This window comes from Pelodiscus sinensis, chromosome 2 (genome assembly GCF_049634645.1).
Source record: "Pelodiscus sinensis isolate JC-2024 chromosome 2, ASM4963464v1, whole genome shotgun sequence".
Lineage (NCBI taxonomy): Eukaryota > Metazoa > Chordata > Testudines > Trionychidae > Pelodiscus > Pelodiscus sinensis.
The window spans coordinates 144,747,905-144,764,000 of record NC_134712.1 but is presented as its reverse complement, the minus strand read 5'-3'; the positions used below and the strand labels follow the sequence as shown (position 1 = coordinate 144,764,000).

General features: G+C 37.9%; 1 protein-coding gene across 1 annotated transcript in view; it reads left to right on the top strand.

Annotated features, from left to right (window-relative positions):
• The window catches only part of LOC102447295 (dynein axonemal heavy chain 5-like), a 296,662-nt gene that overhangs the window by 134,397 nt on the left and 146,169 nt on the right, over positions 1-16,096 (top strand). The window contains exons 45-49 of the mRNA XM_014581788.3: positions 1,888-2,022; positions 3,025-3,214; positions 5,656-5,873; positions 7,150-7,461; positions 15,993-16,082. Coding sequence (XP_014437274.2) covers positions 1,888-2,022; positions 3,025-3,214; positions 5,656-5,873; positions 7,150-7,461; positions 15,993-16,082 — 945 coding nt within the window. The remainder of the gene's footprint in view (positions 1-1,887; positions 2,023-3,024; positions 3,215-5,655; positions 5,874-7,149; positions 7,462-15,992; positions 16,083-16,096) is intronic.

The window sequence follows — 16,096 nt, the reverse complement described above, 5'->3', positions numbered from 1 at the left end:
TTTTTCTGATAAAACATTGTAGTCTAGACTTAGCCTCCCTGAAGAGAGGAGATATTCTAATCTAGCTAATATTTTTTTCTCTCCTTCCTTTCTTATTTTTATTGATTATGATTTCTCAGCTGTGAGAAGTAGAGGCGATCCCTTCCCTTAGAGTGGAAACTTCTTGTCTGAAAGGCTACGTCTAGACTGCAAGCCTCTTTTAAAAGAGGCCTTTTCAAAAGATACTTTTGAAAAAGCCTCTTTCAAAAAAGAGCATCTAGACTGCAACCAGTATTTTTGAAAAAGCAAGCCGCTTTTTCGAAAGAGAGCACACAGGCAGTCTGGATGCTCTCTTTTGAAAAAGTACAGTTTTCCATGGTCAAAAAAACTGCCGCGTTCTTTTTATTTACTTTTGAAAGAATGTGGCAGCAGGGGAAGTTTTTTCAAAAAAGACCACTTTTTTGAAAAAAAACGCTGTAGTCTAGACACACCCAAAAGTTCCTTTCTAAAAATTGCGTCTCCAAAAGTTCATCCCACACAGAGGGAGAAGGGACATTCTACCACATCTGAACACTGTTTATAGTTAGTTGTTTAAAGCCTTCTTTTAAAGCTATAGGAATATTATTAGGTGGGTTGCTAATCTTGAATCTATTTGTACAATTTTGAAAATACTCAGCTGTACATCAAGCGGAAAAGGTGTGGCCTGAGGGACACAGTTTTCATGGGTGTAGTACTTCAGTTGTTCCCAGAATTCCAGCAGAGGCCAGCACCAAGCAGTCAGGACTAGTGCAGATGCTGAGCCTTCACAAAGATGTTATTGGATAAGAAATGATCTTTCAGCATTTTCTCTTTTGCACTTAGAATTACTTTACTTCTTTCTACCCCTGTAGTTGCTTCTTTTTGCCTGTCTTTGCTCTGCTGGGTCGACATTTGCAATTAATTGTGTGCTTTCTTTCCCCTTTAATAATAATAAAATGGTAATAATTTGCCATTCTGTACCACCTTTCATCTAAAGTCCCAAAAGTGGGCATTTGTAACTGCAGTATTGGTATTACTGTGCTACTTCATTTTAGAACAAAGGAGTGGCAGCATGAGTTGTAGAGGATTGTGTCAGGAATGTTTTCCAGGGACAGCCAAGAATATTTTGCAGCTTGTAGGATAATTCTGTTCTGCCCTAAATTAGTTATGTGGGAGAGTTATTCTAAACTATCACTAAAGTAATTCCAACTTACTTCACAGCAGTTTAAAGCATATTTAAAGCATATATATATATATATAGTATTTTGAAGTGAGGGAGGTAGTGAGTGATTTGCATGAGCTCTCAACCCATCAGCATCACAACAGTTTGTGGCTGCAGGACTGAATCTTTTGATGCAGAGAAGGCTTTCATCCACATATGGTGCTTTCCTTTCACTAGTTCATTCTACAGCAAGACAGGACCCACAGCTTTCAGTTACTTGCACAGCTGAGAAGCTTGCAAATACTTTTGTATGTGTGTCATTCCTAAAATTGGGCAATAAAAAATCTGGATATTGACTCCTGAGTTTGTTTACCTATTGTTGAAGACACTAAGCAGGACATGGGTGATTTTATTTGCAGTGTCATATATATGTCAAATCCTGGCCCTTACACAGTCTGTTAAGTATCAAACTTTGATTTTATTTGCTGTGGCTTTGTGTTACAACTTTAGGTACATGTAATTGTGTTTGTTATAATTGGAGCTATGACAATGAAAATAATTTACAGAATCTGATACCAAGAAAACTTTTACTCTTGTTGTAAGGATGAAGAACTGTGAAATTTTATTGAAAGGCTGCTTCTTAAATTCATTTAATTTTCAGCCTTTGTTGTGATTTTAAAATGCTTAACCTCTACAGTACTAATTGTGTTCATGCTTTTGTTTTAAAGGTTCACTATGACTTTGGATTAAGAAATATTTTATCTGTTTTAAGAACTCTTGGATCAGTAAAAAGATCCAATCCCAATGAGCCAGAAAGAACAGTAGTGATGAGAGTTCTACGGGACATGAACCTCTCCAAGCTGGTATTATAACATTGGCTACCTTCACAAAATACTGTTTGAAAACCTATTATATGTTACTATATGTGTTGCAATGATTCTACTGCTCTTTCAATGTTTGGAGTATCAAAGTGATGGTGCTCTGCACTCATTTTTTCTTTTTCTTTTTATGAAGAGAGGACAAGACTGCATATCCCTCCCCTCCCCCCCCCCCAAAAAAACCTCAGAGACTTCAAGTGAAGGAATAATAAAAAGAAATCTCATAAGATTCTTGAGGAAAATCTAACCTGATCTTCAGATTACTTTTATATAGAGTGGAAAGGAAAGCAAACAGAAAAGAAAGGGAAAGACCTCACTGAATTAACATTTCATCTTTCATTTTAGATCCATATTAATCCAGAATTCCAATTTACACTAATACTTGGCAATCAGCCTATTCAAACATCATAACAACCAGAATGACTTTACAGTGAGTGGGTTGTTTTGAAACAGCTGAAGAATACTTATCCATTCTATTCTCTTCCTCCACAACCACCATCACCCTCTTCTCTTCAAAGAGCTCTTTGTTTTTCTATTTTGCTGTAGCTGGAAGATTATAATGTGTGTAACCTCTGCGAAAGTACATAAAGATCAGATTCACAATTAACTGTTATTTAGCTAATTCATGAACATTTTTAAACCAAAGTCTAGATTTTAATGTTTTACAAAGGAAAAAATTAGACTTCTAGAGAAGTAGTAAGGGGAAATATAGCTTGTTTGTCTAAACAATAAATGGATGGAGAGTTTTATAAGAATAGTACAAAAAGGTAAACATATACAAGATCTTTCAGTGAATATTTAATTTAGAAATTTCTATCTATGGGTGAATTGCTTGAAAGTAATTTTAATAACATGCATCCACTCAGAATTTTCACATTTTGGAAAATATATCAGTTTTACTGCTGTTATTTAAATAACATATTCTTACAGATTGTTTGTAATTACAATAATAATGAATTGGTGGTTTTCCCTATTTTTAATTGGCAGGTAGATGAAGATGAACCTTTATTTATGAGTCTGATTAATGACCTGTTCCCTGGAATTACTCTTGATAAGGTTGGGTATCCTGAGTTAGAGTCGGCCATTCAGAAACAGACGGAGAAAGCAGGGCTTATTCATCATCCTCCATGGATTCTTAAGCTTATTCAGCTGTATGAAACTCAACAAGTCCGACATGGTTAGCATGCCAAATGAGGGCCTCATACTCCAGTATAGCAGTGAAGGCTTTTACATTTATTTTCTGCAGAGTGTAGATTTTGTTAATTAATAATGTGTTTTGAAACTAAATAGATGCAATTTTTAAAGCCTCATATGTATACTTTTCATGAGAAAATTGTTAAGAATATTTTAACAATAAACAAAAAAATCCCACCTTGTCCTCATAATATTAACATTTAGCTTTGCTATTGTATGACTTTTTATGGGAAATCATCATGTGGCCTTGAGAGGAAACAAAGTTTCTAAGGAGAAAATTAATAGGCAGAGCACAGATTTTATTTTCTCCTCTTCTTGTCAAACTCAGAACAGCTGATTTTGCTCAATATTCAGAAATAAAAGTAAAATTCAGGAAGAGGCTAATTGTGGCTCTTTTCAGTTCAAAAGGTAAATGTTTCCTATAGTTATGTGCATGATAAAATGAAGAGGCTGTGAATGAAACTGTCTTGAAACCTTAACCGTAATGGGTACTACTACATGCCTATTGTAATTCCAAACACCTTTGGGACTTCTCTGTTCAATGTTGATCACTTCAGTTGAGGAAAGATGGAACAGAAATTGACCCATTCCATAGAAGGGTAGTAAAAACAGTGGTACAGCCAGATTTAAAAATTATGGGAGACTGCAAACACCAGAATTACTTAGCCTCGAAAGGAGAAGAGAAAAAAGGAATTTGATAAAAGTTGTCAAGATTTATGGAGGGACTTGTGAAGGATGATCCCTTTTATAATTTCCCATGGTACATGAATCAGGAATCCCTAACTTAAACTATTACCCTGGTCCATTTAGAACAAATAAAAGGAGATATTTCTTCAAAAGGAATATTTCAATCTGTAGTCTTTGTTGTCTCACAAGGTCAGTTCAGATGATATGGCTGGTTTAAACTAAAGAGCTGGCTAATGGTATGACTAATAATGGGTCTTCTTGGTTCATTGGTCTAATGCAGAATGAATTATGTGGCCCATAAAGTACCTCTTGGGGCAATACCAGTGTGAGGGCCAGGAAATAGATCCTCAGGATCCACTGAGGGCACACAGAGCCTGCTGTTCAGTGCCTCCATATTGGGACTGGGCCCCTGAAATTCTGGCCTAGCTCCCTGGTAGGGCAGCTCCAATGGAAGCTGTGGTATGGAAGCAGAGGCAGGCACCACTGGAAAGTTAACCTCACCTTCACCTGTATTAACTTTCCACTGCTAATTTTATAAGATGAAAAGGAGACAATACATATTCTCTTAGCTCCAACTCCTTCCAATTCCCTCACCATTCATGAATCTTCAGATCTATGAGACCTCTCCAGGAGGCCAAGAGAGAAGTAGGGAGCAGTGCGGTAATTATTCCCTTCTCCTACAGGAAAAGAGGGAGATCGGTGCATGTTCAGAGACCGCTGGGTGTGCAAATGCTGAAGGCATGCTCCGTTCTCTGGGCCTGTTCTAAAGCTCAGTGAAGTCAGAGTAAAGTCTATCACTAACTGCAATGGGTTTGGCTCAAACTGTATGTTCCTGATATAGGACTGGGTCTTGCACAGTTCTGAGCATCTCCTATGAGATATTAAAAATATAAAACTATTCTTTTGGAGGGAGTCACAGGCACTTTGCATTATGCATGAGTCCATAAAGTTGGTCAGAAGCTCTATGCTACTAAATCTCGCCATAACTTTGTTTCTGAGATTTTCAAAGTCACCTATGGGATTCTGATGCACAATTTCCATTACAATGAATGGGAAATGGGTGTCCAGATCCTCTAGATGGCTTAGAAAATCTCAGCCCAGATTTCCCATCTGCTTCCAGATGATGTCATTGTTTCTTGGCACATAGCTGTATTGATTTAATAGAAAGTAACTGAGTAGGTTCATCTATAGCCTAATTTTAATGTGTAGCCGAAGAGCTCAGGAGGCAATATGAGTATAAACTGATGAAGGAATGAGTTTGTCTGTTACTAAGAAAAATATATAACAAATATCTTCATGCTTTATGCAACTATATGTTTTTGTTCCTTGTACTCCAGGAAGAAAAGCTCAGTTTTGTATATCACTTGGAACAACTCTTTCCTGAAAAAGATATTTTAAAATGATTGGTTTTGTTTTTCACCAATCAATTGAGTGTCACCACACATGAACATCAAAAGGCAGATGTGTTTTCCAATTAGAAAAAGGAAAAGAACTGCCTAAGGGAAGATGTAGAGCCACATTAGCTTGCCTAGCAGAATGAATCAGGCATTTATGAAAGCTTTTAATAAAACATTTTACAAATTTAATTTTAGTCAACATCAAGAAAGTGGAGTAAAAAACATCTTTTTAAAATTTAGTTTTGATTTAAGAAAAAGCAAGATTCCAATACAATGCATCGTTAAATCGAGATCTGACATTTTGGCATTTTATTTTAAAACAAGTCTATGTTGTTTTAAGGTATGATGGCTCTGGGTCCGACTGGTGCAGGAAAGACAAAATGCATTAATATCTTGATGAAATCAATGACAGACTGTGGCACGCCTCATAAAGAGATGAGGATGAACCCAAAGGCAATTACAGCTTCCCAGATGTTTGGTACTCTCGACGTTGCTACAAATGATTGGACAGATGGCATTTTCTCTACTTTATGGAGAAAAACTTTAAAAGCAAAGAAGGTAACTAGATATTGTGTGTTCTGACAGCCAATATAAGCATTTAATACTGTTTCTATATTATTACAAAGAAACACATCCCTTTCAATGCTTCATTCATGTAAAGGATTTGTTTTGATCAAATTGTATCCTATTTGAGAATATATTTTTAGCTGCTGTTTGTGTCTGAGGGTGTGTCTACACAGCATCCTAAACTTGAAATAAGATATGCAATTTGCGGTATGCAAATTGTGTATCTTATTTCTAATCTATTTCAAAATAGCTTATTTTGAAATTTGGTGCATCTCCACAGCACCAAATTTTGAAATAATGTGCTATTTCGAGCTATCCATTAACCCTCATGCAATGAGTTTTACAGGGATGGCGAAATAGCGCGCCTGTTACTTCAAAAAATATTTTGAAATAATGGGCGGCTTGTGTAAACACGCAATAGCTTTTTCAGGATGCCTCTGGTATCCCAAAATAGCCATGCAGTTTAGACATACCCTGAGTGACTAGGAATGTACACAGGGTTACTCTGAGAATATGCCATAGAATACTCCCTCTCTCCCCCAAGCAGAAACTTGAAGTTCTAGGTCTGGAGATCTGTAGGGTTTTATTTTCTATTTCAACTTCCGTTCATCGTGAGTCCTTCCATTCTTTTCAACTCCCAGTGCAGACTTGCAGTGCTTTAGTATAGAGACAAAGAGTGGGAATCTCTCTCACCCACATTTTACATCAGTGCCACTCCAGATCAGTAATTATACTGGAGCAATGTAATTATAGCCATGGTTGAGAAAAATTGTATACTGATTTTTTTTCTCTCACCTCACACCTGTGGACAGTGTTGCCACAAAGCCAGAATTATTATGATAGTTCAATTATGTTTTTATTTAGGTCTTGGAAAAAGTATGATATGAAAGAATTAGGTATTTTTTATTAAGGGATTGTGGGCTTCTTCCTAGTGTCACTGAAGTTCATGGAAAAAGTTTTCATCTGCTTCCATGAGAGCAGGATGAGAGCATATGGCTGCCATGAGGAAAAGCAGCATCATTCTGTTTGCAACAGCTGAAATGAACTTTTTGTCACTTTGATAAAAAAAATATTTGACATGACACACACTAATGAAGTGAGATTTCAAATTACTAGATAAGTAAGGGGGAAAAGAAATATTATAATTAATCTCAAAGCAGTCAGTACCCAAGCAGATAATTTTCAAGTCAATGTTTATAAAAAGCAATGTATTCTCAACAAAACTATGTTTGATCATAGTATTTACACGTGTACATGTATATTTTAGGGAGAGCATGTATGGATAGTTTTGGATGGTCCTGTGGATGCAATATGGATTGAAAATCTGAATTCAGTTCTGGATGACAACAAGACTCTTACTTTGGCGAATGGAGATCGTATTCCAATGTCCCCAAATTGCAAGATTGTTTTTGAGCCCCATAACATTGACAATGCTTCCCCAGCAACAGTATCTCGTAATGGGATGGTTTTCATGAGTTCTTCAGTGTTAGATTGGCGGCCTGTATTAAAGGCTTGGTTGCAAACTTTGCCTGCTACCCACGCTGATGTCCTATGGAACAGCTTTAACGGTGTATTTCAGGTACTAATGCAAATCTTACGATAAAGAATAATTAATTTCAATCTTTTTATTTAACACTTCTGGATAACTTAACATTTTTCCTTACAGTCTACTTCAGTTGTTTGTCACTTTTATTTATTTTAAAAAAAGGAAAAACTGACTTGAAGGTTAACAAAAAGGCATAATGCAGACAAAGAAAGGGGCTATAACAATAGCTAACATAGTCTGAATGAACTGATATTAGGTGGATAATATGGCCACTAATTTGAGTGGTGGGAGAGCTTTTCCCTTTGTTTTTGTTTTTAAAATCTGCTGGCTGGTGGAAGCAAATTGTTATTTCCATTTGATTATTTTATGCTGCAGGCTGGCAGTATTAATTTATACTGCTTGGTGACTAACACTGTTTTTGGTATTTTAATTATCACTTGAGTGCTCAAGAGGTTCTAAATGGGCTTTTTGTTTGTCTTGTATTTAAATAAATAAATACTTTAGAAAAAACAAGCCACATTCATCTGTATTGAAGCTCCATTAACTTAAATTGTAGCAGGGATGAATTTGATCCATCAAGTGCATATTCTGTAGGGCCTTAATATATTGTTAGATCAAATCATGCTGAATCCTAACTGACCAGAGGGAAAATTCAGAATGCCTTTCCTTCCATATAAAAAATACAAAATGCTGTGTAACCCTCTACAAGATATTCATGAACGATGCAAAGCCTGGGAATGTATTAATCTCCGGGGACAGTCCTACACATTACAGTGGATATATAATAGTTTTACATGTAATATACCATCTCTGAAATTTAATTTTCCTTCATGGAAAATTACTATTGAAAGTTAATGCTGTGTGTTCTTTTTGCCATTGTTATTTTCTTCTAATTTCTTTAGTTGGCATTTGTAGCACACTGAAATTGATCCTTCCCTTTCCTTCTCTTTCCTTTCTCATTAGCTGTCTCTTTTGCCAATTCTCCCTCTTCATTTCTTTCAGATTTCATAGTTGTTTTTCCCTCTCAATTTACCACTTTTTCATTTTTGTTGGATTCTGTGAGGTTTTTTGCACTGGCCTTTTAAACTGTCATTGAAAGAAGTGTATATAAATATGACAAAAGCAATGACTAATAGCTAAAATGCTAACAAATGAAATAGAAATATTTAATCTTAGTGTCTTCCTGTTTACATTGAAACCACTTCTGGCATTATATTCATTTTGCTCTTGCCTCCAAAAAGTAACAATCAGACTTAATATTTCATGCAACAGCAAGAAAGGTAATTCTTATAATGAATTTAAAAATATGCTTCCAAAATCATATATATTTGGGTCAATTTACTGCTTCCTTCCCATGATCTTCTTTTATATTTTATGTTATAGCTTGTTCTGAAAGAATAATAGCTATATTTAAAATATCCAAGCCTGAAGCCGCAGCAATAAAGTTAAGGAGGAAAAAGTATATTTTATTGGTTGTATGAGAGATGGAAAAGCAATGAAATATAAAGTCTGTTTCCTGCTGAAGGCTGTTTTTGGAGCTATCCAAATGTAAACCAAAGCTGTCATACTGTCAGGTCTCCTTTCACTTTTAATGAGCTATCTTTGCTTCTTAAATAATGTGGGCGATAACAATGATTTTACAGATACTAATTCCATATACAGATGGTTCCTTTTCTTCTTACTACTTTTTTGAATATATGAAAAATTGGATAAGTAAAGTATGCCAGATAACTTTATAAAATAAAATAAAGTATCGTAACAGCAGCAGGATTATTCACATTAGCCCCAATATCGATAAAAACACAAATATAAATAGCTTATAAATAGGTAATATGCAGAAGAACAGTGTACATAATGCTAAAGAAAGGAGATATACATACCAGGGATAGAATTGGTCTTCCGTTACCACTTTTACAAAACCATTTAAATCAATGCAAATTGAACTAGATTTGGTTCTAAATTAGGCAAGGGATCAAATGCAGAATTGACAATTGGTTTACAGGGAACAATCATTTCTGTGCTTATATAACATTAAAAATCAGGATATAAGGTAAACACTATACATGAATGAAATCTCTGGACCAGTTCATAATCAGAAATAAGAACTGTGAATGAGTTGCCATATTATTTTGTTGGGCACAGATGGCCTGTCAATTTGTACTAAACCATAATGTAATGGGGCTGCCAAGATGAATATTTTTATAATTATTATCATGATAATGTTCTCTTAGAAGACCAAAAATAACACCTATATTTTAAATGTTCACTATCAAAGGATCCCAAAATACTTTGCTCTGCAAGAACCACCTCACCCCTAATGAACATACCATGTGGCGTGGAATTGCATCAGCTATTTAATACCAAACAATAGAGGTGGACAACAGTTTAGGTCATGAAGTGAATAATATTATGTACAATATCAGTATGAAACAGGAACATTTATTTACTTATGTATAAAATATACACAATTACAAACATTCAGCTTTCTATATCAAATATGATATAAAGGCCAAAAGAAAAGCGTTATATGTCTATCTAACTCACACAAACTTATTAATTGAATCAAGATGATCTTTAAGGTCCCTTTTTTCCATAGGAGTTTTTTTCAGTCTGGCTACCGGACCCTCTGAAGTTGCTTCAAAATGCTAAACTTTAATATCCACAACTAAAATCCTACCACTAAGGTTTGTGTTTCCTCTCTCTCAATGATACAGCCTCCTATAAATGATAAAGTTGCTTCTTTGCAAGAGGTAGTTAGCTGGGGGAGTTCCTGGACAATGAAGTAATTAGTGAAATCCCACAAAGGATCCACAGTTCATGGTATTAGTTCTTTGTCAGAGAGCACAAAGCTGTAAAATCTTGTCTTGGTTTGATGTAGGCAACTTGAGCTTCGTCATTTTTCTTGCATAATCACACTTAGATACAGAGCAAGTGTCATACTGGATCAAGTTTCATCTCATTTGGAGTCCTGTCTCTAAAAGTGGCAAAAACCAGATACAGGCAGTCCCCGGGATACGTACAAGATAGGGACTGTAGGTTTGTTCTTAAGTTGAATCTGTATGTAAGTCGGAACTGGTGTCCAGATTCAGCCGCTGCTGAAACTGATCAGTTTCAACAGCGGCTGAATCTGGATGCCAGTTCTGACTTACATACAGATTCAACTTAAGAACCCCAGGCATCCCCAAGTCAGCTGCTGCTGAAACTGATCAGCGGCTGATTCCAGGAAGCCCTGGGCAGGGGCTTCCTGTAGTCAGCCACTGGTCAGTTTCAGCAGCGGCTGACTTGGGGACTCCTGGGGCAGAGCAGCTGGGGTGCTGCCGGGTTGGTCCAGTAGCGCCAAAAAGTGGTGCTGCGGGACCAACCAGCAGCACCCCAGCTGCTCTACCACAGGCCCGGGGCTTTGCTCCAGGTGTCCCTGGTCTGCTGGAGATGGTCCCCAGCAGACCAGGGGCACCCGGAGCAGCTTTTCTCACCCAGGAGGTTGAGGTGGCGGGACCGCTGCGCTCTGGGCGGTCCCACTGCCTGCGAGCTCTGGGGCGAGAAAGCCCCGTTCGTGAGTGCAGATCCGACGTAAGTTGGATCCGCGTAACTCGGGGACTGCCTGTATTTCAGAGGAACTTGTAAAAGCAGTGCAATAGACAGATCTGAGGTGATCTGCTCCCACATTAGATCTCATCCTGATCCCTAATAGTTGAAAACTAGCATTAACCTTAGAGTATGAAGTTTAATCTCCCATCCAAAAAGTTTGTTAACATTAACTATTAGAACTCTACTTTTGTTACTAATATAAATCATAGAATCCTAGAACTGAAAGGGACCTCAAGAGGTCATCGAGGCCAGTCCCCTGCCCTCACGGCAGGACCCAGTACCATCTACATAAGGGCTACTCAACATGTGGCCCATGGGCTGCATGCGGCCCGCGGCCCATTTGTTTGCAGTCCACGGTGCGGTTTGGGGTTACGCGGGGGCTCAACACGTGACCTGCAGGTGGGATCCTTTGAACATGGCCTCCACTGGGAACACACGCCACAATGGCATGTCGATATAATGGGCTTCTGTTAATATGCATTTTAGTAGTTAAATTCCTGGACTGTCCTTGATCATTAAAAGTGCTATCATATGGGTGGAAATCGGGTAAGTATTGCATTTTATTAATATCAACAGATCTGACTTAAATGGAGCCTGTGTGTTGTATAGTCTTGCCTTAATCTTTGTATTCATGCCCGTCAATGTGAAAGAAGCTATTTGCATATATTTGTATATATATTTGCATTTATATGCAACCACACTTAAGTTGTGGCCCTCATCATGTGCTGTGAGTATCATTGTAGCCCCCGGTGCTTCCACAGTTGAGTAGCCCTGATCTAGACCATCTCTGGTAGATGTCTATCTAACCTACTCTTAAATATCTTCAGTGATGGAGATTCCACAACCTCCCTAGGCAATTTATTCCAGTGTTTAACTACCCTGACAGTTAGGAAGTTTTTCCTAATATCCAACCTAAACCTCTCTAGCTGCAGTTTAAGCCCATTGCTTCTTGTCCTACCCTCAGAGGCCAAGGAGAACAATTTTTCTCCCTCTTCCTTGTAAAACCCTTTTAGATTCCTGAAAACCGCAATCATGTCCCCTCTCAGTCTTCTCCTTTCCAAACTAAACAAGCCCACTTCTTTCAGTCTTCCTTCATAGGTCATGTTCTCTAGCCCTTTAATCATTCTTGTTGCTCTTCTCTGGACCTTCTCCATTTTCTCTACATCTTTCTTGAAATGTGGTGCCCAGACCTGAACACAATACTCCAATGGAGGCCTGATCAGCACAGAGTAGAGTGGAAGAATGACTTCGCTTGTCTTGCTCACAACACTTCTATTAATGCATCCCAGAATCATGTTTGCTTTTTTTACAACAGCGTCACACTGTTGACTCATATTTAGTTTTTGGTCCGCTATGACCCCCAGATCCGTTTCTGCAGTACTCCTTACTAGACAGTCACTTCCCATTCTGTACGTGTGAAATGGACTGTTCCTAAGTGGAGTACTTTGCATTTGTCCTTATTAAACTTCATCCTTTTTACCTTAGACCATTTCTCCGGTTTGTCCAGATCATTTTGAATTACGACCCTATCCTCCAAAGCAGTTGCAACCCCTCCCAGCTTGGTATCATCTGTAAACTTAATAAGCGTACTTTCTATGCCAATATCTAAATCGTTGATGAAGATATTGAACAGAACTGGACCCAGAACAGGCCCCTGTGGGACCCCACTTGTTATGTCCTTCCAGCAGGATTGTGAACCGTTAATAAGTACTCTCTGAGAATGATTATCGAGCCAGTTATATACCCATCTTATAGTAGCCCCATCTAAGTTGTATTTGCCTAATATATTGATAAGTTCATGAGAGACTGTATCAAATGCCTTACTAAAGGCTAGGTATACCACGTCCCCAGCTTCTCCCTTATCCACAAGACTTATTATCCTATCAAAAAAGCTATTAGATTGGTTAGACATGATGGCTGTGTCTACACTGGGCCACTTATTCTGGAAAAGCAACCGCTTTTCCGGAATAAGCTGCGAGCTGTCTACACTGGCCCCTTGAATTTCCGGAAAAGCAGTGACGATTTACTGTAAGAAATCAGCTGCTTTTCCGGAAAAACTATGCTGCTCCCGCACAGGCAAAAGTCCTTTTTCCGGAAAACTGTTCTGGAAAAGGGCCAGTGTAGACAGCACAGTAGTCTTCTCCGCAAAAAAGCCCTGATCGCGAAAATGACGATCGGGGCTTTTTTCCGGAAAAGCGCGTCTACATTGGCCATGGACGCTTTTCCGGAAAAAGGGCTTTTCCGGAAAAGCATCCTGCCAATGTAGACGCTCTTTTTCCAGAAATACTTATAACGGAAAACTGTTCCATTTTAAGCATTTTCGGAAAAAGGTGCCAGTGTAGACACAGCCGATTTGTTCTTTACAAATCCATGCTGGCTGTTACCTATCACACTGTTATCTTCCTGGTGTTTGCAGATGAATTCCTTAATTACTTGCTCCATTATCTTTCCTGGCACAGAAGTTAAACTGACCTGTCTGTAGTTTCCTGGGTTGTTCTTATTTCCCTTTTTATAGATGGGCACTATATTTGCTCTTTGCTAGTCTTCTGGAATCTTTCCTGTCTTCCATGATTTTTCACAGGTGATAGCTAAAGGCTCAGATACCTCCTCTATCAGCTTCTTGAACATTCTAGGATGCATTTCATCATGGTGACTTGCAGACATCTAACTTTTCTAAGTGATTTTAACTTGTTCTTTTTTTATTTTATCTTTTAAGCCTACCCCATTCCCACTAGTATTCACAATGTTAGTCATTCCTTCATCATCAGACTTCTTGGTGAAGACTGAAACAAATAAGTCATTAAGCATCTCTGCCATTTCCAAATTTCCAGTTACTGTTTCTCCCTCTTCACTGAGCAATGGGCCTACCCTGTCCTTGGTCTTCCTCTTGCTTCTAATATTTTTATAGAAAGTCTTCTTGTTTCCCTTTGTGTCTGTAGCTAGTTTGACCTCATTTTGTGCCTTTGCCTTTCTAATCTTGCCTCTTTATACCTTTATTGTTTGCTTATATTCATCCTTTGTAAATTGTTCTTGTTTCCGCTTTTTATATGACTCCTTTTTGATTTTTAGATCATGCAAATCTCCTGGTTAAGCCAAGGTCTCCTGGTTAAGCCAAGGTTAAGTATGGTCTTTTGCAATACTTTCTATCTTTCCTACACAGTGGAATTGCTTGCTTTTGGGCCCATAATAATGTCCCTTTGAAAAACTGCCAACTCTCTTCAGTCATTTTTCCTCTTAGTCTTGCTTCCCATGCGAGCTTACCTACCAGCTCTCTGAGATTACCAAAATCTGCCTTCCTGAAATCCATTGTCTCTGTTTTTCTGTTCTCCCTTCTACCAATCCTTAGAATCATGAACTCTATGATTTCATGATCACTTTCACCCAAGCTGCCTTCTACTTTCAAATTCTCAACCAGCTCCTCCTATTTGTTAAGATCAAATCTAGAACAGCTTCCCCCTAGTAGCTTTTTCAACCTTCTGAAATAAAAAGTTGTCTCCAATGCAGTTGTCTCCAATGCACAGAACTTATTGGATAGTCTGTGCCCTGCTGTGTTATGGATAGTTGAAGTCCCCCATCTGTGTTTTGGATTATTTTGTTAGTTGTTTAAAAAAAAGCCTCATCCACCTCTTCTTCCTGGATAGGTGGTCTGTAGTAGACCCCTAGCATGACATCACTCTTGTTTCTTACACCTTTTAACCTAACCCAGAAACTCTCGACACATCTGGTTCCTATGTCCATCTCCTCTTCAGTCCAAGTGTATACATTTTAATATACAAGGCAACACCTTCTCCCTTCTCAAAAGGTGAACCCCATCCCTACTTAGCAGTTCTTCTTGGAATAGCATTCCGTGGTTGAGGAAGCCAAAGCCCTCCTGGCAACACCATCTTCGCAGTCAGGCATTCACCTCCAGGATGCACCTGTCTCTGCCTGGGCCCCTACCTTTGACAGGAAGGACGGAGGAGAATATCACCTGTGCGCCAAACTCCTTCACCCATACTTCCAGAGCCCTGTAGTCGCTCTTGATCTGCTCAGTGTCACACCTTGCAATATCATTAGTGCCCAATGTTTAAGGCCTTTTTGAATCTTGCTAAATTATTTACCTAAGCAACTTTATATGGCAGCAAGTTCTATAGTCTATACATTCTCGCATGGGAAGCAAGACTAAGGGGGAAAACGACTGAAGAGAGTTGGCGAGTTCTCAGTTTTGAACTTGCCATCTTTTAATTTAATTGAATGTCTACTTGTTCTTGTGTTCTGAGACAGGAAACCTGATCTACATTCTCAATACCATTCATATTTTTATATACTTTTTATCATTTCCTCTTCTTATTTCTCCAGTTCCTATGTCCAAACAAATTATCCAAATCAATGATCAACTCATTTCAACTATCTTGCAACCTATTTTCTTCCAGTGTACTGAAAGCATTTAAAATATAGTAATAGAAATTTATTTGAAGTACTTTATAAAAAATAGTTGTGTTTCTCCTCTCACATAATTTTAAACCACGGACATTATTGTAGTTATACTAGCAAAAAACCCAGCATGAGTGAAAGGAGAATCATACTCAAGAAGGCAAGAAGCGACACGAATGAATGTATTGCTATAGCAAGCTCTGTGATCTTATCTTCCAGCCAAAAATAGCAACAATAAACGTGCAGAACATATATGGCAGATCCCCAATGTAACTCAAGAGCACTCTCTGAATAGTGCCTTCTGAAGATTGCTTTATGTGGCCATTATAAATAATTTCATTGATGATGATACATCAAAGTTACCAATTTAGGGATGTTTACTAATAGTGACTTTTTATGTTTAAATCTGAATGTTCATATTCACAGAAACTGAAGTGATTTGTACTTACAGCACAGTATAGAGTGATTGAACACTTGTATTAAAAATAAATCATAGCATTGATTTATGAGATTTTTTGACTGGGTTTCTTATACTCAAATGAATATAATGTTTTCCTTTTCAGGATCTGATTGATTTTGTTTTCACTGCGGCGACACCAAAAATGCCAGTTTTAGAATGTATGTACATCAAACAAGCTATTGACCTGCTGGAGGTAGATATGACATC